The sequence below is a fragment of the Gobius niger genome (assembly GCF_951799975.1).
Source record: "Gobius niger genome assembly, chromosome: 1".
Classification (NCBI taxonomy): domain Eukaryota; kingdom Metazoa; phylum Chordata; class Actinopteri; order Gobiiformes; family Gobiidae; genus Gobius; species Gobius niger.
In genome coordinates, this window is record NC_136852.1 from 19,493,123 (window position 1) to 19,515,981 (window position 22,859).

General features: G+C 40.7%; 1 protein-coding gene across 1 annotated transcript; it reads left to right on the top strand.

Annotated features, from left to right (window-relative positions):
- The first annotated feature begins 1,933 nt into the window (after nt 1-1,933).
- Nucleotides 1,934-21,534, top strand: synrg (synergin, gamma). The gene is made up of 22 exons (XM_079556918.1): nt 1,934-1,983; nt 4,426-4,466; nt 5,110-5,246; nt 5,319-5,446; nt 5,514-5,619; nt 5,697-5,814; nt 6,101-6,493; nt 6,803-7,078; nt 7,716-7,793; nt 7,866-8,062; nt 8,889-9,125; nt 9,205-9,344; nt 9,619-9,737; nt 9,868-9,930; nt 11,083-12,021; nt 15,103-15,636; nt 16,422-16,585; nt 16,661-16,714; nt 16,797-16,893; nt 17,080-17,228; nt 17,713-17,823; nt 20,632-21,534. The coding sequence occupies exons 1-22, from the start codon at nt 1,949-1,951 to the stop codon at nt 20,761-20,763; spliced, it is 4,248 nt and encodes a 1,415-aa protein (XP_079413044.1). The 5' UTR covers nt 1,934-1,948; the 3' UTR covers nt 20,764-21,534.
- Nucleotides 21,535-22,859: the final 1,325 nt, after the last annotated feature.

Here is a 22,859-nt window from a genome sequence, read left to right on the forward strand (position 1 = left end):
GGTCAGGAGGCCATTCTCCACCAGGGCTAATTGGTCACTTCGACCTAGGTTTACGCCAAGCCTCTATGGAGAAATACATACACATGTATGGAACTGCTGTGACAGGAGTCTTCAATCACCTCCAGATCAAGGGTTGCTCTGTTGTCCACAGCCCAGTCATGGAGATCAGTCAGGCCTCCATAGAAACAATCAGCAGCATTCGGCCTGCATCTCCATTGGACCCACAAAGTAACCAGGAGGCAGTTGGCTTGAGAAAACCGAGCAACCTTTTGGCATTTGTAGTTAATTATCATAATTTTAGGCCAACCCTTTATAGTCAAATCTGTCAAAAGATCATAAATCAAAATTCAAATGGACCCACATTATTTTAAACTGTACTATTAACAAGGTTTTCTTTAGGATGAGTGCTGTAAACATTGATATAACATGTTCTGTTATACAATGTTATAGATAATGTCTTGGTTTTGTGGCTAAATTAATGTTTCTATCACAGGTCTGTCAAGACCCTGACAGACTGATGTTGTCATGCGGATGCTGTCAGGCTGATGATGGACATGTCTGTGATTTATGGGGAGTAGAGGGATACCCAGAATGGGACATTGGTTAATGTTCACCACTCTCAAGACCTCCTCTGGGGAAATGCTAGCAGCAATGCTATAGAAGAACAGGGAACACAAGTGACTGGTGTCCTCCAGCTAAACCTGGTGCACTCAGCAGGTGGTGGTCTCAGCTCTACGCTAAGATGCCTGTGAATGGGTCGAGTAATGGGCCATATTTCTAAAAGCTGCATGAATTAGTGCAAACTGTTGTCATTAATTTATCCTGGGCCTGAGTAAAGTTAGTTTATTACATTTCATATAGGCTCCAACTGTATAATATTCACCCAATTGTATTGGCTAAACCATATTCATTTTGGTGTTGTATTTTTACTAATCAAATCAAGCAATATAATGCGCAGACCTATTACTCTGACTCTTAAGTGGCTGCATTTCTCCTTCTATTGCTTTCTATGGACCTTAAATCATGTATACAAAAGAGCCGGGATACAAGGAATGATAAAGGAAGATCAGGTGATGGATAGTTCTCTACCGCTGTAATAAAGCTGTAAATCCTTCACTGCTGCTCTCACTCAGACAATGAGCACAGAGGCTTTTACTTGTTGCTCCACCTTGTCATTGGTGTAACAATGAAATGGCCAACTGAATAGCACAATAACTGACTACAATGGATCTAAACTTGAAACAGCAGAAAAAATGTTGGTATGATTGTCCCTAGGTCTTCTTTAATGTGCATATATACACCCTGTATATTTTCATGGCATAGCCTATTAAACTAAAATGAAAATAGATAGTAAAATAAATGAATGATCTCAACTGACCTTAATAAATTACCCCTGGCCACTAATTATTGCACTTAGGTAGGTCCATAATACATTTTAAATTAACAAATGAAATGCATAGTCGTCTCCTTTGTTTACAACCTGGGGGATTACCTTGCCTCCTCTGCTCAAGTGTCATAGGGGTGTTCATTAATATGTACTGTAGCTATTGAAATAAATAAATAAATAAATAAATAAATAAATAAATAAATAAATAACAAATGATTATTATTAGGCTAAAAATAAAATAATAATAATAATACTGCCTCATCATAGACATCCGTATCCCAGGCTAATCCATGGCCAATACCGATCCCTGCTGGAAACGAACAGTACTACAAGGAATATTTTGACAAGGCAGATGATGCAGTCTCCCAAACTGATGATTCAGTTTTCGTATACATTTTAATCTTTGTATGGAAAGTTTTAATATAACTAGTTAACGTTTAGAACAACATGCATACATTATCTGAATAAAGCAGAGCAGTGCCTGACCAAGCAAACCCAGGGATTAGCAGCTCTCCAGCGCCAGCGTCACCTCTGACGTCACCCAGTGATTACAGTATCAAGATGGCGCTGCGACCAGGACCTGGGGGAGGTGGCAGGTATTTTGGTCATTTATAGCCTTTGTCTGCCTGTTAGTTATGTATTAATGCTGTACACACAGTTGTCGGGATGTATACCATCGAAAAATTCCCCAAGAGTTCTTGAGATGGTCAAATTACTTCTTTTGAGGGCGAAGGGGACTTATGTGATGAGATGGCTGGTTGTCAGGTGTCCAAGCTAGTGTTAGGTTGGAGGCAATGCTAGCAGGTTCTTTGCTGCTGTTTGTAATTCATCAGTGTCTTGTAATTTATAAAAGGACACCGTGTAGGCGTGTCTGCCGGGACTACTTAAAGGAGACATAACCCTATTTGAGATGTCATGTATCATGTTATATGCAGCGCAAAACAACGACGATGATAATGATGACAGGCCTCAAAGCACAGCTGTCAAATGTCTGCATTTCATTCTCCTCTCTGGTTCACTCATACTTGATCATATGCTGCCTATCTGTTATGTGAGCACTGTCTTATGACATTACTAATGTATACCGATACACTACTATTTGACAACACGAGGGTGTGGTATATGAAAATTCATTTAATTTTCAACATGTTTCCTATATATATATATATATATATATATATATATATATATATATATATATATATATATATATATATATATATATATATATATATATATATGCGCACAGTATAGGCTATTTTCCCTTGTGCGGGATGATTAGTTCACTCTGCTCCTGTTCTGCATAAATGTTGCCTTTACCAGATCTTATGGAACTTACTATAGAGAGTATTGCGGTCATTCTGAGGTAGTTGCACATGCACACAGAAACCTCATGACTTATGTATGACCGAGTTTGGGCCCAGTAAATTATGAATGTGCTCTTGCTAGAGCTCTTGCTCGTATCTTGACTTGCCAAAGACATTGATCCAGGAGGTGAAACCAAAACCTGACACAGATCTGTGAGAGAGGGGGGAAAAAATGCTCCTTTGAGTTGCACTCACTGCCTTCTGAAATTTAGACTATTGATATTGCCTCCATTTGTGAATTGCAAATTCATATCCATGCACTCATAACTGATTGATGATTTGAGACCTTTTTGAAGGCTTTGACTGTCCGCCATGCCCGGGTTTCACAGATGCTTCTGCTGCTGCTTATCTTTTTCGATGTTAATCTCTTCCACAGCTTGTTCAGAGTTGGGCACAGTAGTGTGCTAGATAAAAGCTTTTAATGCTGCATGTCAGGGCAGCAGATGTCACTGAAAGCCTTTAAGATAAGGCCATGCATACTATTCTGCTCGTCATATAATTAGAATATCATGAAAATGTTCACTTCTGTTATTCAACTTAAACTGTGACACTAATACATGATAGACTCATTACATGCAAAATGAGATATGTACAGCCTTTATTTGTTATAATTTTGATTACTGGCTCAGCTTGTAAAAACGCCAAATTAAAAATCTTTTGAAAATGGACTGTAAGCCATAATCAAAATTATAACAAACAAAGGTTTGACATATGTCACTTTGCATGTAATGAGTCTTTATCATATTTTAGTTTGACATTTTAAGTGGAATTACAGAAATAAATGAACTTTTTCATTATATTCTAATTAAATGACGAGCACCTGTATAAACAGAAAGATGTATGTTTGACTGGCCAGGGACCAGGCTCGCCATGTATAAACTTATACCTACTTTTGCATTGAAATGTGAGTCGTGCTGTTATTGTATTGTATTGTATTGTATTGCAATCTAACCTTTGATTACATTTGGCTGCTCATGCTGCAGAAGTCCAGGCCTGAGGATGTCAGTTTGTAATAAGTTATTTTGAAAACAGCCAGAGGCCTGTGTGGGCTGGCTCCTGTTAGAGACAGACTTGGCCAGGCACATTTCCCTGATTATTTCTTGAAGGCAGTTTCTCTGCCCAGACAGAGACATATTTTAAATATTATCATGTTTCATAAACGGATTATTTCACCACATATGGTACAGAGTCAGACATTATTATGTTGACTAGTCACTAGGGCTGGGACGATCCACTTTGGTCACAATCCGATATGTATCACGATACTCTGGGGCCGATCCGATAGTATTACAGTAAGTAATTATGATAAGAAATGGTTACCTTAAAGTCATTTGTTCAAAGTTTATAAACCAAATGCCATTTGACATTTATTCAAGTGTTAAGACTGGAAAGTGCATAAACCCAAAACGTAAAAAAGTGCTGTGTTACTGGAAAACAAAGGAGTGCAGGATGAAAATGCCTCCAAATGCAAGTGTTGAAAGTATTGCGATACTTGATAAAGTATTGCAATACAAGTGTCGATACTTGGTATTGCAGCACAAAGTACAGTATTGCGTTCTGATCCGATATTTCGTCCCAGCCCTATTAGTCACACCGGTGTTACATATTCTGATGATATGTGACATATTGCCACATTTTCATTCTCTTTGCCCTTTTTTCCATCTCTCTCAGCTTCGTTTTTCCCGTCGGAGGGGGTTTAGGTCCACCACAAGGTGAGTCATTTGCACGCAATGAACTGATTCTTTATTTTTAAGTAAAATTTGGTTATTTTATATTTAAATGATGTTACTTAAACCGCGTAGCATTTCACTTAATAAATAGAATGCAAATATTACTGATATTATTATTTTTATCATTATTGTTGTTGAAAAATACCTGAAAAATGACCAAACACTTTTGTTAAAGGAGACAGTCAGGCCTGTCTGCTCAGACTGCAACTTTATTGAGAGCAGGACGTCTCCTGCTCGTCATATTCTCCAAATATGAGATTTTTCTATTGATTAGGTCCTCATCCAAATCAATTTTTTTGATTACCCACAACAAGCATTTTCTTTGTCAGAGCAGGGTTTTGTATTGCTGGCATCACAATAGTCCAAAATGTTACGCAGTGTGCCTTTAAAAAGTATTTGAACAGAGTAACTGACTTGCGTTAGCTGTTCGCTGACTGATTACTTTATTTTATATATATTATTAATTTGATTATTGTTTGTTAAGATATGAATACAACATACAAAGCACTTTACACGAAGGCATAGAAAGACAAAATCCATGACAGCATAATTAGCAGATCGGAGACAATAACTGGAAATATCATGAATACAGGATCAAACAAAGAAAGGCATGTCTTTTTTGCAGGCATGGTTCCCATGCAGCAACAGCAGCAGCCCCAACAACAGGGCTTCCCTATGGTTCAGGTCATGCAGCCCAACATGCAAGGAATGATGGGATTGAATTTTGGAGGACAGATGCCTCCAGGGGCCATGCCAATGCAGGTGATTTCATGTGATATTCAAGCACTTAATGCAAATAAACTGCTTTTGAACCTTTACTTGTACACCAAACAGGGTGGGATGGCCATTGGGATGCAAGCCCCTGGGATGCAGTTCATGGGTCAGCCTCAGTTCATGGGGATGAGACCTGCGGGACCACAGTATACTGCAGATATGCAAAAACAAATGGCTGAGGAACACCAGTAAGACTCTTTAACCGTAATGTTATGGTGTTGTAATTGCATATCTAATGTGCTTTTCTTTTCCAAGGAAACGTCTTGAACAGCAGCAGAGGATGCTGGAAGAAGACAGGAAAAGACGACAGTTTGAGGAGCAGAAACAGAAGCTACGACTGTTGAGTAGTGTTAAACCTAAGGTTAGACTCTTCAAAATCCGCAAAGTTAGTCTAAATTCTCCCCCAGACGTTCAGTGCTATTTACAGTGTTGTTTTAGTCTCAGGCAGGAGAAAAGAGCCGGGACGATGCTTTGGAGGCAATAAAGGGCAACCTGGATGGTTTCAGCAGAGACGCCAAAATGCATCCTGCTCCGTCATCACAAAGCAAAAAGCCAGGTATCTACATAATAACCACCTGCACTTTTACTGTATGTCATTGTATTTATGGTGCGTAAGTTAAAGTGGAGCTGTTGTTTTTTTCTACCTTGGGCTTTTAGTAAAGGACACTTAGACTTTGATCAAAATACGACACCGGTGATGTTTGTAATTTAATGGTCTTAGATCCACTGTAGGGAATTGACCATATGCAGACAAGCCTCACCAGAACATAGAATATTCCCATATTTGTTTTCCATAGTGTCTGCCGTGTTGTGCCATTATCACCATTTCTTCATTTTTGCAGACTCATCGTCACCACATCCGTCTGTCTCCTCTCACTCCCTCCCCATGTCTTTGTCAGAGGACAAGGATGAGTTTAGTGACTTTCAGGGTCCCGTAGAGACGGCTGCCTCCTTCCCTCACTTTTCCACGTCCTCCACCTCTAATTCCGCCCCTCAGGTCCAGCCTTCACCGCTTAACTCTAAGACAGCTTTTTCCGAGGATGAGGACGAATTTACTGACTTTGTTCAGGGGCCTGCCAACAGTACCTCCCTAAACCTTAACCTATCCTCCCAAGTGCCAGCTTCGCCCCCTTCCATAAGGACTTGTGTGTCCTCTTCCTCGCTCCCTCCATCCCAAACTACCTCTATTTCAATTCACTCTGCTGTCAGCACCAGCTCCCAAGCTACATTCCAAGGTAACGTTTCTTCCTCACTCCCTTCCATTTTTTTTTTTCACTCCCTTTGCTTTTTTACTGATACCTATTACCTAATATCTCAAAGTGTTTCTATTTTTGGTTAGGTATTACAAATCTGAAACAAAATTGTCTTCTTTTTCTTTTCTTTTTTTTACCAAAAATGCCCAATACAGAGGCATTATGTAACTATTATATGTATGTCGAAAATATAATGTATCATATAATAACTAATCTAAAATAATTAAGACTAATCATATGAATCCTATGAAGCCTGTTGTTAAAAAGCTTGTTGCTCGTCCACCTCTTTAGGCCCGTCTCTGGAAGAGAAGCTATTCTCGTCCTGTGATCTTACAGGTGATAAAGCGGCCCAGGTTAGCTTTAAATCAAAGCAGAGTATGGCTGAAATGGGTCCTAAGATTAAGGTTTCAGCCCAGTTTCAATCAAGTGCCAAAGCGAGGAACTGGGCTGCAGCCAGTAAGGACTTGAGCTCCATCTTCATGACCGAAAGGCTTCCTGAAGTCCCTCTGTCAGCACCTGTGCCAGCACCAGCTGCTGACTCATCCTCTCAAACCAGTACAGACAGTGGTGAGAGAAGTGAAGTTTTTATTAGACTTTGGCCCAGTCTATCCCCTTCGCTGTCACTGCTCTGTGTTATTAACGCCTCTGTCCTGTTTTCTTCCAACCTCTCAATCAATTTTAAGCTTATAGCAGTTTTCTGGTCGTACATGATTCTTTTCTCTGCCAGAAGTTGATTATGTGGTGGTAAACGACTTCCTAAAAATATGCCTATCTTTTGCTTCTTCTTCTATTTGGCCAGGTTTCTTTGGGCGGCGTTGTCTGTATCACTAGAATGAAATAACTGATAATCATGGACTGCCTCTTTTATCTAATGATTGCTTTTGTTTATGCGTAGATGTGCATGAGCTGTCTGTCAATGGGTCCACTTGTATACACATGTTGATTTTGCTTGCCATTCTTCCAAACCTTCAAACAAAACTTCTTTACTGTGTCTGTTGCCAGCCTCTGTGGCAGATGAGGAAATAATGCTATAAAAACTAGTCACAGAACATTTCTCGTACATATTTACCTGTTCAACAAATATACATATTACATGGTTATCAAGATATCCAGTCAACACATCATCAAAAATATAACACTGGACAGAAGTTTGAAATAGCTTTGCAAAAAAAGTTGATTTACTTTTCTTTGTGTGACACGACAGGTGTTGGTGTGTTTCAACAGCAAGAACATATCCCGTCTATTTTGCCTGCCTGGGTTTACAACGACAGCCTTGTTCCCGGTAAACACATTGAATACTTGATAAACGTAATTAGTTATTATGCCTGTTAATAACTCTGTTTTATTTTCTTAGAAATGTTTAAAAAAGTTCATGAGTTCACAATGACCCCAGCTGGGATAGACACGGCCAAGCTCTACCCCATTCTAATGTCATCAGGACTTCCCAGGGAAGCTCTGGGGCAGATTTGGGCATCAGCCAACCGCACAACACCTGGCATGTTGACCAAAGAGGAGCTCTACACTGTTCTGGCTCTCATCGGGGTAGCCCAGGTAAACTTTACTTTGAAAAGCATCATGACTAATTATTTATTTACACATTTATGTTGTTGAAATAACGCTAGGAGTGCATGGATATATTTTAAATTGCTGGAATACTGTATAATTTCCCCTGTTTTTCTTGTCACCTCTGGGGTGTAGACACGGAAGCAGCTCATAATGGGCAGCTTGAGTGTGAGGAGAATGTTATGATAGGTTAAGGTGTTAAAGGGACTATATGGAGTTTCAAAATGTTAAAATTAAGCATTTTCCTCCACCTACATTTTCCAGCAATGTCCTAATGTGTAGAATGAGCCCAGACCTGTTCACCACAACTGCCGCTAAAATCCTGCACTGTCACTCAAAAAGTTGTTAATTCAGTCCGAAATGCCGTCATGCACGTGCTTAATATAGAAGCTGCAGTTATGCATACGACCTGAGGTGGCAGTAGTGAGTATAAAATGACCAACTTGCGTCTGGCCCCTTTAAGATGTACTTCATTGCCCCGTGACGAAATTTGTCTTCTGCGTTTGACCCATCCTTTGATGCCGCTTGGGCGAAACGTAAGAAGCAGTGGGTGACTGCAGTGCCCAAGCACCCGGGGTATTGGTCAGTTTCACCTGGCTAGAGGATTATCCTGTTGTGCATGTTGTGGGGTGCTGGGGAGACCCATCCATGGGGAGAGAAACAGTAGCTTGGAGGGAACAGTGGTGGGATCCTGTGTTGAAGCTGTCATTTAAACTTTTTCGGTGAAGTGTAGTTCTGAAAAGGCATAAAGGGCTGACAGTATAATTAAAGAATGCTTTTATTGATTTTAACCCAGTTTCCTTTTTTATGACAGAGTGGCCTCCCAGCAATGAATGTGGAAATCCTGAATCAGTTTCCCTCGCCACCTGTACCAAACCTGCCTACTCTGGCCATGGCCCTGGCCCAAGTCCTTCCACAGCAGCAGCCTCTGATGACGCAACCTCCAGTGTCTATGCCTATGCCCACACCACCACCATCTGTCATGCCTATGGCAGCTCCTGCTCAAGCCCCTACAAACACAAGTTTTATAGCCAGTTTTCCTCCTGCTCAGGTAATTCTTTCATCTTTTCATTTTTTTTTTACATTTGTTTATTGATGGTTTCTTTTTACTATCGTGTCCACTCTTGCAGACGACAAAAACAGATGATGATGACTTTCAAGATTTCCAAGAGGCACCCAAACCAGGAACAGGGGATACATCTTTCACTGACTTCCAGGGGGGATCTAGTGGGAGCTTTTCTGCCCCGATTCCACCACAACCACAAAATAGGTATGGGCAACTCATAAAGCAATTTAAACATCAAGGTATTTCTTTACTCACAACAATTTTTACAGCAAGTTGTATAGCTTGTTTTTAAGGACATGTTTTCCATGAGTTGCAATTACATTTCAGACTTTGAAAGCAGTTTAATAATGATAAAGAATATTTCATAAAATTGGTCATTGCACTTTCTGGTCTCGTCGTGACTCTCAGACAGCTTATAAGAATTACATTTTACACGTTACCTTTCTTTGCCCGATAACGGCATTATTTTTCCTTTCAGCGCGCCCTCCATGCTGACTCCTGTGTCTGGCTCCACCTCTGCCTCATCCTCTGATAAATATGCCGTCTTCAAGCAGCTGTCTTTGGACCAGCCTGCAGAGCCTACTCCCCCTCCTTCAGGTACTTATTATGACAACAAAATGTTTGAATAGTGAAGGGAACAGATCTTTTTCATTGCATAACATGTTCCATGATGTAACAGGAGGTTTTAAAATCAAATGTTTGATTCTTCACCTGTTTCTGTTTACAGACAGTGGAGACAAATACAGTGTTTTCCGACAGTTGGAGCAAACTGCTGACAAGAAACCAGTTGGTAAGGAACATTAACAAAATTGGATTTGTAATTGTTTGTTCTTACTAGAAACAGTCTTGGTAAGGTGTGGCCCCTCATGTAAGAGAGTTTATTGTTTTATTGTTTATTGTTTTGTTAGGATCCCCATTAGCTACCCGTTTAAAGTTTAAGAGTGAGGTAGAGTGAGGGGATTTTAGTTTTATCTTTAGTTTAATAAAATTGGCACCACGGTAGTGTGGTTATGCATCAGGCACTACACCATACTGTACATCCATTGTGAATGCTGTTCATACTAGTCCTTTTCCACTTGCCTTTTTATTAGAACAGTTTCCTATGGAGACAGCTTTCACAGCTCCAGTAAGTTGTGTTTGCAGTGACCTTTTCTTTGCCATTGTCAAGCTCCATCTTCTTGATGAGGCCATTAGTTGTCCCTCTTCTGTTGTACTGTGTGTGATCAGACTTGCAGTTTCTATGTCTTATGGCAGACAGATCTAATGTGCATTCATATCCAGTTTTACACTTCAGCCATATGCTCTGCAAGCTCTCATTTTTCAACATAATGAGAGATTACAGATGCAATGTGCATTTGGAAAAGAATAGATACAACCATCTCTAGTGTGTGCCCGATGTTCTTGCATGAGAATTTCATTTGTAGGGCGGACTTCAGATGACATATTACCTTGTTATTTTGAGTGTATTTTCAGTAGCAGCTACTGTCGAACAAGCATCTTAAACCTGAAATGGCAAAATAATACAATTGCATCATATTAAAGGAAGTTCAAGTTTGCTTAGCATCCCTAAACGTTGTAAAAGTGGGGCAAGTTGTGCAAAAAATTGATAAAGCTTGTCCTTGAGCCATTTGCTGTTGGCTGCAAAACACTCAGGAACAGCAATAGGTCACACAATATTCCAACCCAGACCGTTCAAACGTCGAACAACCAATACTGTACTTGTTATGTAATGAGTATTCACTATTATTTTGTGCCATTTTTAAATGTGGCTTGGCTATGTTTGAAACTCCAGGATTGCACTCTACTGCCCTCTGCAGACCATATAACCTGTTTCTGAGTAGAACCAGTGGGAGAAAAAAATATGGAAATTGATTTTTAGGTTATTTAAAACATTACAGGGTGTAAATTATAAAGCTCTACAATTAAATGTCTTGTTTTACAGGGGAAGGATTTGCAGATTTCAAGTCTGTCAGTGCTGATGATGGCTTCACAGACTTTAAAACCGCGGACAGCATCTCTCCATTAGACCCTTCAGAACAAGCCAAGATCTTTCAGCCCTCTTTCCCTCCTGCATTTCCTAGTTCTCAGTCTCTACAACATCTCCCACAGCAGCAGCCAGTCGTAACTCTATCTCAGCCCAAGAACCCACTCAACATGGCCGACCTGGACCTTTTCTCTTCTATGGCCCCTTCTGTCCCTGGCTCCTCTGAGGCCAAATCTAGCACATTCCCTTCTGTGTCTGTTCCCCCCTCTTTAGTGCTCCTTCCAGGTGGGTCTAAGCCCCCTCCTGGTGGCTCGGACGACTTTGGTGACTTTGCACTGTTTGGTTCTTCCTCTGATACTGCCCAAAGTTCGACAGCCGGACGCAGCACAGTGCCCCAAGATGACTTTGCAGACTTCATGGCATTTGGTAATTCTAGTAAGGAAACTAAAGACAACAGTGCAGGGGCACAGGACGAGACCTCCAGATCTCAGCAAAGCTCAGACAAGTATGATGTGTTCAAACAGCTGTCTCTAGAAGGGGGTTTGGCCTATGATGATTCAAAAGAGAGTGGTGGGGGCTCCTTCTCATCTCTCAAGAGTGACAATGATGACTTTGCTGATTTTCAAGCATCCAAGTTCTGCACAGCTCTTGGCGCCTCTGAAAAGACCCTGGTGGACAAAGTGGCTGCATTCAAACATACCAAGGAAGACTCTGCATCTGTCAAATCCCTGGACCTTCCGTCCATCGGGGGCAGCAGTGTGGGAAAGGACGACTCCGAGGATGCGCTGTCAGTGCAGCTGGACCTGAAACATGACATTGGTGGAGACTTGAAGCACGTGATGTCAGACAGCTCCTTGGATCTGCCGGGGCTCTCCGCCCACCAGCCGCCCGCTACAGGTGAGGAACTAGTGCGCTTGCTCTGGTGAGGCCCTCTGTGGTCATGCAGACAAACTCGAAGACCGCGGGTGTTTAGCAGTGGCAACTCAAGTGTTAATGAATATAAGGATGAAAAGCCCAGGACAGTTCATCGAAGCATATCCAATATCATAATGATATATAACAACATTTCAGACAGTTCATCATTCATCTTATTTATTTATTTATTTATTTATTGGTTTATTTATTTAAGTGTAGTGAAGGTTATTCACTTAAACTCTCTTCAACCTTTCATTCCTTCCTATTGACTTGTAATTCCATAGAGGTCATGGTCTCCATAGTTGTTGAATGTGGTTTGGATGTGTTGACAGCCATAGGTCATAGAGGAGTGTGCGGTGCTGAGGATAAGCAGGTTTTGTTCTGATGATGCAGGGCATTTCCCTTCTGTGTCCAGTATGTCTCACTGACTGCCTTGTATGTGTTCATTATTAACTGATCAACTGGTGACAGAGGAGCAGGGCAAAATTCTATTGAACATAGACGGCTTTATTGATATTCCTCTTGTGTCAAATATTCAAGTAGCAATTTTGGAAAAACAAGCTGTTGTTTAGTAGTGAGTATTAGTTTACAAATTCTTAGGTGTGTGCACCTTCAATTGCACAAATTGTCAGCACTTTGAATGACACTGATCTGTAAATAATTAAAGGAGTGTCATAGGTGTTCTTTTAGAATGATTATACCTTAATTCTATTGACCAAGTAGAGTCTGTGGCTGTTAGGCTTTTTCCTCATTTAACTTGTTGCAATGAATGCAATGTTTTACCACTGCTCCGAGTCTCATGTCCTTCTACGCTCACCTCTGTCCAGTCAATTATTCATACCAATTCTCATTGTCCATGTCATGGGTCATGTTTCACCAAAACTTTATTATTTTCATTCAATTAACCAACTATTGTTTATCTATTCACTTTTTCCTCATCATCCAACCATCTGCATTTGAAGTAGGCTTCGTCAACATCAACTTATGCAGATGTTTGTATCTTATACAACGCATTTGTGTCAACCAGATAAAACATAAAATCCCAATGCCTTATTTCAGTACTGATACAGTATAGTGGCTTTGTTCAACCCATTCACTTTTAAATCAATCATACAATACCATAACAGTGTTAGTGTGTGTTTAAATATTGTTTGATGAGCTGCAGCAAAAGGTCGGGCTACAGCTGATTGGGCAAGAATACACCCAGTTAATTATTGGAGTGTACAGCTGCCACTGCCACAGCTCCTTGGCAGTTGATAGATTCACAAAGATTTTGATGCCAAACCTTGATAGACACTTTTTCCTGGAGTGAATTAAGGTCAGTCTTCAGACCTGCAGTATTCCCCTGTCATACAGTGTAGCCGCATGGATTTACCACTTGTCTCCATAGTCCATTTAGTACACAATCTTCAAGTCTGTGTTGCCCTTCCTGCCTTGCTTTTTGCTGCAGTTTGCCTGCCTTTACAATTTGTGAAATTGACAAGAACGTTATTACGAGCTTATGCATCACAGTATTGCAAGTTTTTATTCAGAGAGAAATGTATAAAGATGAAATAGTATTTTTATTACAGGAATATAAGCTTTTATTGTGGAATGAAACACACCTCTTGATCTTTTTGTTTCCTGCATTAAATAAAAAAAGTAGGATTCATTTCCCTGATCCACTCGCTCTAAAACAACATGTATTTGCTAACGCCCCTTGCACATTTGAGAGCTAACAACAAATCATTGCTGTACCAATAGTCAGCTACTTCATCTAATGTTTTTTCTTTACCTTTAAATCTTGGATGCAACAATGGTCCTCTCTGGGTTTTAGGTGAAGGGTTGCTCTTTTGTTCTCTCTAACCCTTTGAGTGCCTGAAATCTCCTGAAATTCAGTCAAAGCACAGAAATTTGAACATTTACCCGGTGTTTCTTAGAAGAGAACACATGTCCAGCATTAGACGGTAACTACTTAACGATATGTTGTCTATCAGGTGCTCAAAGGGTTAATAAATTCTACCTTGAGCTCGTCATCAATGAGGCTTTTAATTGTTCGATTCTCTTCAAACTTCTTTCTTTACTTTAAAATCAAAATCTAAGTTTGTCTTCTCCCAGGATTACTGACTGACTGTGAATGTGCCTTCTCATACTGGTTTCTGCTTCTATATCCAAAATCAATGATCAGTGATTTCCTTTTGCTGTTTTTTCCCCCTCCTCCTCACCTTTACCAGACTCTGCATGCCCTGTAATGGCTTAAGCCTTCCTTTCAAGTGTTAGTTTGACAAACCTCTTGTATTGATAGAGCTCTTTTACACTACTTTGTGATGCTTTTCTCTCTATCTCTCATGTCGTTGTAATAAATATTCCTGTTGGTATTGCTGAAATGCGTACCGTCTTATTTTGTCTTTTCTTTACTTCACATTGTTTAACACAAGGCAGACAGATAAACTAGGTCCTTGTCAATTTCACAAATTCTACCTAGCAGCGTGTTCTGTGTTGTGTGTTTGTGCGTGAATGTGAATGAGGGAAATCGTAATACTTTTGACACAGTGAGATAGTACAAGAGTGTTGAGTCTAGTTGTGTTTTACTCAATTCTTACTGTTTGCCCTTAGTTTTGTAGGTTCCCTGTTGGTGCTGAATACTCTGTTGTTGTATACTACAGAAAAACATTTAATTTAGTTAAGTTGTGTTTATTGATTAAGCTCAATATGAATACATTTATTGACCATGAACCACTATACACGTCATTTCAGAGAATAAGATGGAAGGTGCTCTGAGTGTAAATATGCCTTTCGTATATTAAATGTCTCTGACCGAATAAGACGCCACACTTGTCTAAAGGCAGAACCCATTAGCTGCCATACCTGCTCTCTTGTGAATGATAAAGAACCAAAACACTGTTAAATAAGGTTCAAACACAGCAAAGTCTGCCAATACCAGTTGAAGTAATTAAGAAACACTCTCCATCATGTAACGAGAATGTGACAGAAGCACTTTACGCGAGCTCATTATTCCAGCACTTATGCAATCCTGTCCACTGCGCCTAGGAACACTCTTGTATGTCTGTGTTGTCATTACAGAGGGAGATGACATGAAATTTGACCCCTTCGGGACCTCTGCGCTCAGCACCTTGACCAGCTATGACTGGTCTGAACGAGAGGAATGCATGTCCGCTGACACAACAAAGCCGCATGATCTGGAGGGACCACCTCCTCCACCTTCTGATCCCACATGCAGAAAGGAGTCGAGTCTGGGAAGCTCTGAAAATATCGGTGGCACCTCAGTAGGAAAGACTGTCGCCTCCCTCCCTCCTGAGGACAACACTTCTGATAAGTTTGCAGCCTTCACAGATGTGGGGGCTGGTGCAGATGATGATGATGACGACGACTTTGGGGACTTTGCCAGCACCATGTCTGAGAAGTCCGACTCTCCAGCCGCTGCCATGGATACGGGCTCGGGCAGTGTCCAGAGTGAGGAGGAGTTTGGGGCTTTTCACGGAGATAAGCCCAAGTTTGGAAAGTCAGATTTTCTCAAAGCAAGCTCTCAAACCAAAGTGAAGTCTAGTGAAGAGATGATCAAAAATGAACTGGCGACGTTTGACTTGTCAGTACAAGGTGAGTTCATCGGAGGGTTTTATGATTCACATTTTTACTGTTGTACATTACACCAATCAGCCAAATGATCACACATTTATTAATGCATTTATAGCAATGTTGATGCTGCACTGCAGATAGGAAACTTCCAACAAGAGTTACATTTCGAAATACACAGCATGGAAATACATATAAAGCAGAGATAAAAAGATTTAAATTCCTGATGGAAATACTGGCACAGTGCAATGAACCAGCCTCAAATGTGCCTCATCAGCTCTGCAATAACACAGTCAGACATTAGATGGCACTGTTGTGATATCTGTACAGTGACTTACCACTAACTTCTGTCCATGCTACATATTTTAGTTTGTTTTCTTCATAGATGCATTTCGTTAAATGTAGCTTATTGCTCTGACAGACAGTAATACATTTAGTATAACACTGTTTGTTTGGGAAAGGATGTCGGGATGTGGAGAGGGATTACCTGTGCCTGGACACCTCCATGTGCACAAACACAGACTGAGGACTGGCTCATAGCATCAGAAAGGGCTTAGCGTCTAGTGCCGCGGCTCGCAGCTCTTCCCTGACAGATTTAGTCTTTCTCTGAGCCACATGAATAAATCAGATCTACATTTTGTGCTTGTCTGGGTAATGGGTGGTCACAATACTAACACAGAGAATACATAGTTCTCTCTGTTATGAAATGTGAAAAGAAGATGAAGAAAAATCTATTAAAGCTGAGAATAGTGTCTTGCACATTCTAAAATATCTTGCTCTGTTAATTGAAAATAACTTGGCCCTTCTAGGTTCACACAAGAGAAGTCACAGTCTAGGTGAGAAAGAAATCGGGCGTTCACCCCCGTCTCCAGCTCCAGAGCAGCACTTCAGGGATCGATCCAACACCTTGAATGAGAAGCCGGCCCTCCCTGTGATAAGGGACAAGTATAAGGACCTGACTGGGGAGGTGGAGGTGAGACAAACATGGACTATTCCCATTTATTTTCTATTGGTTAAGTAACTAAGATTATGTTTTGTCTCGTCTTAGGAGAGTGAACGCTATGCATACGAGTGGCAGAGGTGTCTGGAGAGTGCTTTGGAGGTTGGTAAATGTGCTTGTTTTACTTTTGGATGTTTTGAAATTGTAATGAGGCATATTCTATGTTTATTGCATTTCCTTAAAGGTAATTACTAAAGCAAACAACACACTTAATAGCATCAGCAGCTCATCTGTCTGCACTGAGGTGATCCAGTCTGCTCAGGGCATGGAGTACCTGCTCGGTAAGAGTCTTTTATATCATCTGATAATGCAGTGGTTTCCAATCTCTTGAAATAATGTTATTCAAGTTTCTAAGAGCTCTCACACATGCTCCGTTCCATCCTTATTTGTATAGCACATTTTACCACAAGTCCGAAACATTGTGCCTTTTTCATCAGCACAACTATAAGTGATCTGTATTTTGGCAGGTGTCGTGGAAGTGTATCGTGTCACTCGTCGTGTGGAGCTGGGCATCAAGGCCACGGCTGTGTGCTCTGAGAAACTACAGCAGCTTGTGAAGGACATCAGCCGAGTGTGGAACAACCTCATAAGCTTCATGTCACTGGCCAAACTCGCGGTGAGATTGACAAACAAATATGAACCACTGCCCTGTATAGCTGTGGATTATATCAACCTTTTTGTATTTGTTTCTACATTTTAAAAATCAAACATGTTCTGTCTACTGTCGACTAATGATGTGTTGACGAGACGACTGTCTGCACATTATTGACTGAGCTGCTGTATCTCAGTGGTCGTCTGTTGCTGGGATCAAACAGAATGACAAGGACAGTATAGATTTATTCATGCTGCTGTCTGGTGCTGTCTCTTAAGCAAACAGATGGAGGGCTCAGCGGAGGAGCGCAATCTTGTTCCTCAGCGAACAGACATTCAATCTTAGGGAGGCAAAATGCTAACAAATACAATGTAACAGGTGGATTATGTCTCATTTTTTATGTTTCATTTGTATTGAGGTTTCAGAATAGCTTTAGTTTTATTGGATTATCTCTCACTTCTTGTGTGACAAACTGAAATGTTTTGTTTGTGTGTATTTTTTCTTACAGCCTGATGAGACCTCTTTAGACTTTTCTTCATGTATTTTGCGTCCTGGCATCAAGAACGCCAAGGAGCTGGCCTGTGGGGTGTGCCTTCTCAATGTCGATGCCCGTAGCAAGGTGCGTTCATAATTGTGCAGAACATCCTCGCATACATAACTCCACATTATTAACATTGATAAGACAGTTGATGACTGTATCCATACCACCTCACTTTTCTTTGAAACGTTTTGCAGAACAAAGAGGAAAGCACGATTGGACGTCTGTTTAAACGAGTATGAGACGGCAAACTGTCAAACAAATTTAATTTCACTCATTCCCACTGAGATCCTCTGGGGGCCTATTTTCTTCTGCCACACGCCCTGCAGGCACCAAAGTGACAAGATTCGCTTCTGCTGCACTTCCTCCCCCAATATTGGACAACACCACAACTACACACCAACACATGTGTCTCCCTAAAAAGAGAAAAAGTTTATATGTTTGTTAAAAGAAGTGGATCGTCACTTTGGTGCTGCCATTTGGAGTTTGGTCACGCGAGGGCAAAACATTTTCAGCTTTGTCATGGCCTGGTCTCATTTATTTTCTTTCACCTCCCAGTAGCTGCTAACCCTCATTTTCAATTAACACCCACAAACCCACTCACTCGGTGCTTTTTCTTGAGCTACTCCTTTACCGCTAATTTGTGGCGTTTGGACCGCACAGTTTAAAGGGCACAATGGTGGCGTTCAAAAGGTCGCCATGTTCTTCAAGATGGATTGGCTGGTGGCGCGAGAGGCATTTTAGTTTGGTGCAAATGTGCCTCACCCATTTGTTATAAGCAGGGAGCGCAGCTGGCGTTAAGACGTGGTACACATTTTCACTCACCTTTCACTCTGTTTATTGTGGCAGTTCTGTCCCTGAGCCACGCACGGCGAGATTAATAACCCGTATTTTAATTACATTTTTGGATGAGCTACGCTGGTAAAACGCATGAAGTGGAGAATAACATCCCTAAGAGCATTATGGAGCAGCAAAACAGCTCGTGGCTACAGCAGGCGCCTGGCGATACTGATTGTGGCATTGTCATTTACTGAGGGAACTGATTTGTTTGTCAACCCGAAGGTACTGAAGGTAGGAAATAAATGGTGATGGCTGAGGATTCAGCTTCACGAGCTTAACGTCTGTTACTTAAAACCACGTTATGAATCTTAGTCCTTCTGATAGATTTAGTTATTTTGATTTTAAATACTTCCGACAGTTTTCCTTTCTCTATGTGCGCTTTAAACTCCAACAAGTGGCCGCATTAAAGGTGCATTATGCAACTTTTTATGCTGAAAAAAGGTTGACATTTGTGCGTATTTGACCTTGTAGGGAGCCAGCGGCTGTATGGTCAGCATGGTGCCTTTACTTTCCATCACAGTGGTCTGTACAAAGCTCCAGGATCAATTGTTTTGCAGGGTTTCTGGTGAGAGGCTCCGTCAGCAGAGAAAACTTTCGAACATTTGATCCTGGAGTGTCTTAGAGACAACTGTGATGGAAAGTAAAGGACCACTCATACAGCCGCTGACTCACTACAAAATACTCACAAATGCCAACTTTTTTTTTCCACATAAAAAGTTGCATTATGCACCTTTTAAGTAGGTTTTGATATTCAGTTATTTTTTATCTGCAGGCTATGATGATATTTTCCGTTTCACTTGGCTTCTTCTGGTGAAGGAAACACTTTGCTGGAGAAAGCATTTGGCTTGCTGCATCACTTTGCCTTTTCCCTTTTTCTCTGCGACGCTCGAGTTTGACTCTTTGGCCATAAGCTGACGACCTTTCTGCTTGCAGGCACTGACTAGAGACAATGACAAGAGGTCATGGGTAATTATTTTCAGTTTCTAATTTACTTCTGTGACTTTAGTGTATCAAGTAGCTTTCTATTGCATTTCAACGTGTAATAGTTAATACGTTAAGAGACACAGTAGTACAACCCGTCAAATTAATATATACATACAGGGGCTGTGGAGAAGAAAGTGTCTAGTTACAGCTTCGATGGATAATTTTCATATTTTTGGTCAATGTTGGCTTTGTTTTTACATGTTCTCATCAGAAAGAACTGACCTGGTAGTAGGACAAGATCACTGATGTGTTGAACCTTTGAAATAATTTTTGGGGTGTTTGCACATTAAAAACAGACCCCCTTATTTGTCAAAACAAATGGTAACAATTCAAGACTCTTTTGGCTTCTGTTGCTGTTCTGTTGCCCTGCTGGAATGCAATTTGCGTAAACCGTTATTGTTTACAGTGTGTTGGTTACTGGAAAACTATATTATTTTGCAGTACATTGTGTGTGTAAAGTCGAGGTAAAAAAAGTAACTTTTGTGCGTAACTAGGCCACGGATGAACTGACACCGCTGCTGAAATGTTTGCGAGAAATGCCAACTGCCGAACGGAAAGGTGCCATTCATTCAGTGCGAGAACCTTGAAGAGAATGTGTCAGCTGGAAGTGTGCTGGACTTAGTGTTGTGCCGGGCTTCTTTATATCCAGTTGTTGCTTTGCATGTCCCCTGTCCTTGTGAGTGGGAGGCAATGATTCACTGCACACTGAGTCATCCCTCTCTTCGGCAGCAGCTTTACTTTTCCAACAGCCAAACACAAACTGCAAACTCAACTTAAAGCTTACAATAATATCAGCAACTGTACATCTTTTGCACAAAACCTGAAGGCTTAACAATGCGTGAAGCCTTTTTGTGTTATGAAGTGGACAATGCAACAAGTGGGAAGAATATGATGATTTATTCTTTTTTTTTCCGCCTGTGCAAAAGATATTGTCCTGCAGTCTTGGGCATTGCAACTTTTTTTTATTATGATTTGCAATCGTGCAGCCCCAACACCAAAAAAGTCTACACTATTTGTTGAAACTCATGTTGACTGTACTATTCACTTTCTTTGTCTTCATTTTAGGCGTTTAACTCAGAGACGGATAACTTCAAACTGCTGTACGGAGGCCACCAGTACCACGCCAGCTGCGCCAACTTCTGGATAAACTGTGTGGAGCCTAAGCCCCCGGGCCTCATCCTGCCAGACCTGCTCTGAGCTAGCACTACGCTGCTTCTCAACGTCAGACTGCCCTGAAAGCACTGCACACTGGACTTGACAGGGGGAAGAAGAATCCATTACTGCTCTGTATTTGAACCGTGCCTCTTTGCGTAAACTAAAGCTCTTGATTCATATTCTAGGATTGGTTGAACAGATCAGAAAACACACATAGCTTTTTTTGTGAATAAAAAAACATTCTTAGTATCGCTGCTATCCCTTAATTCTCTCCTGAACGTGATGGTCTCAAGGTCAACCCCTGACATTTCCAAGATAATGTTTTCTCATTGGAGCCATTTTCGTAGTTACATCATTGAATCACTGAACAACAAACAAAACTGTCCTTATCAAGAGTAAGGTTTTTAGTATCTCCTTTTTTTTGCTACTGTTAAAGATACTTCTTCGTGCTTTGCGTTGGTTGTACATACATGAATTGTTAAATTATTATATGAGCAGATTACTGTACTTGAAACGACTGGCTGTTTTTACCTTATCTTGCAATCTTGGACATCAAACAGCACTGCTGGACCACATATGAAGTGTATCTCTTTTACGAATCATGTTTAATCACTTTAGTCTATTTAAATATTGGCTTTTAATGTTTTTGCACTGTTTGGGGAGATCTTAACTCCAGGTGAAGGGGATCGTCTGTCTGGACTGTGATTGTGAAGGAGGCAACAGCACTTTTTGTAAATACTCTGATGTGCTGTAGCCCTGTCAAAATATCTTGTAATGTGAATTAAAGAGTATGATGTCTAGTTAGTTTATTTATATGTATTTCTAAAGTTTAATGCACTGTCTTTATAACTTCTTTGGTCTTTCATTTTGACCCGGGATTAACTTCTTTTAAAAAGGAATACTCAATCATCCAAGTGTCTTAAAAAGCTGGGCATTTGAATACTTCCGATTAGATTGAATGTAACAAGAATTTGTAATCATCCAGGATAATATATTAATTAATTGACAGTTTTGCTCAGTGGCCAATGTGTCTCGTCAAAATTGAATCATGTTATTTTAAAAGCCATTTGAAGTCACTGTAGATGAATCAAATCTAATCAAAGGAGAAACCTGAAACAACAAAGCCCAGAAGAGGTTTAGATTAAATTACAAGCCACAATTGAAATCTAACTCTTTCATCTAACTCCAACACAATGCCCTGGTGGTTTAACATTGTTTTAAAGTGGATCACATGGTTTTCTAGGGTCCACAAAACACCAACACAGATTACTGCAACACACCACACATACAATTATATCTATCCACAGTGTCTGGGACAATTATAGATCGAAAAAAAGCTTCTAATATATGCATCAGGCCTCAGGTCCATTGGCTTGATCAAAAATAATGGGATAAAAAGATGAGCAAAATCATGTTTTTCATTTCATTTATAGCCTATCTAATATGGTTGTGTTTAAATGTTGAGTTCCATTAAGCTTAGTAGGCTATATCTTCCTGCAGTCACCTCAGCCAGAGCCGCTCAGAGCAAGGCCTCGTCTCTATTATTTTGCACCCAAATGTAATAACTGGTGTTTCGCAGAGCCGTGCCTGGGCCATCACTGCACTTTGAGCTCAAGCACGTCTAGAGGCTGTGTGAAGCCCGTCTCATTATCGCTCTAACCCTTGTGTTCAGGTGCGTTCTCCAACATCCATTTTGTCGCCTGACGCTCTCTAATTCATTTCCTGCAGAAAAATGACGCCGAATCCCCGCCGAACACGGGGATTACGGAAAATTACAATCAATTGCTGAATGTGGCTGTGTGATTTGAAATGCAGCCCCCAGTCTGTCTCTGTGCCTGCGCCTGTCGTTCTCGTGCCCCATGTCTGACGCTGCGCCCAAACGATCACTGGGAGACGCGCCTCAATGCACTGAAATTCATGACTTTTATCACGTTATTCGGTTTTAGAGGAAGCTGCTTTGTGCTCATATTTAACCACATCACACATCACAGAGGAAATATACAATGATTTCTATAAATGTTACTGGCATAAGTCAAACATACCCCATAATATGTACTGTTTGACTTATGCCAGTAACATTTATAGAAATCATTGTATATTTCCACAGTAAAATTGCCAACTTTATATGTTTTTTTTTG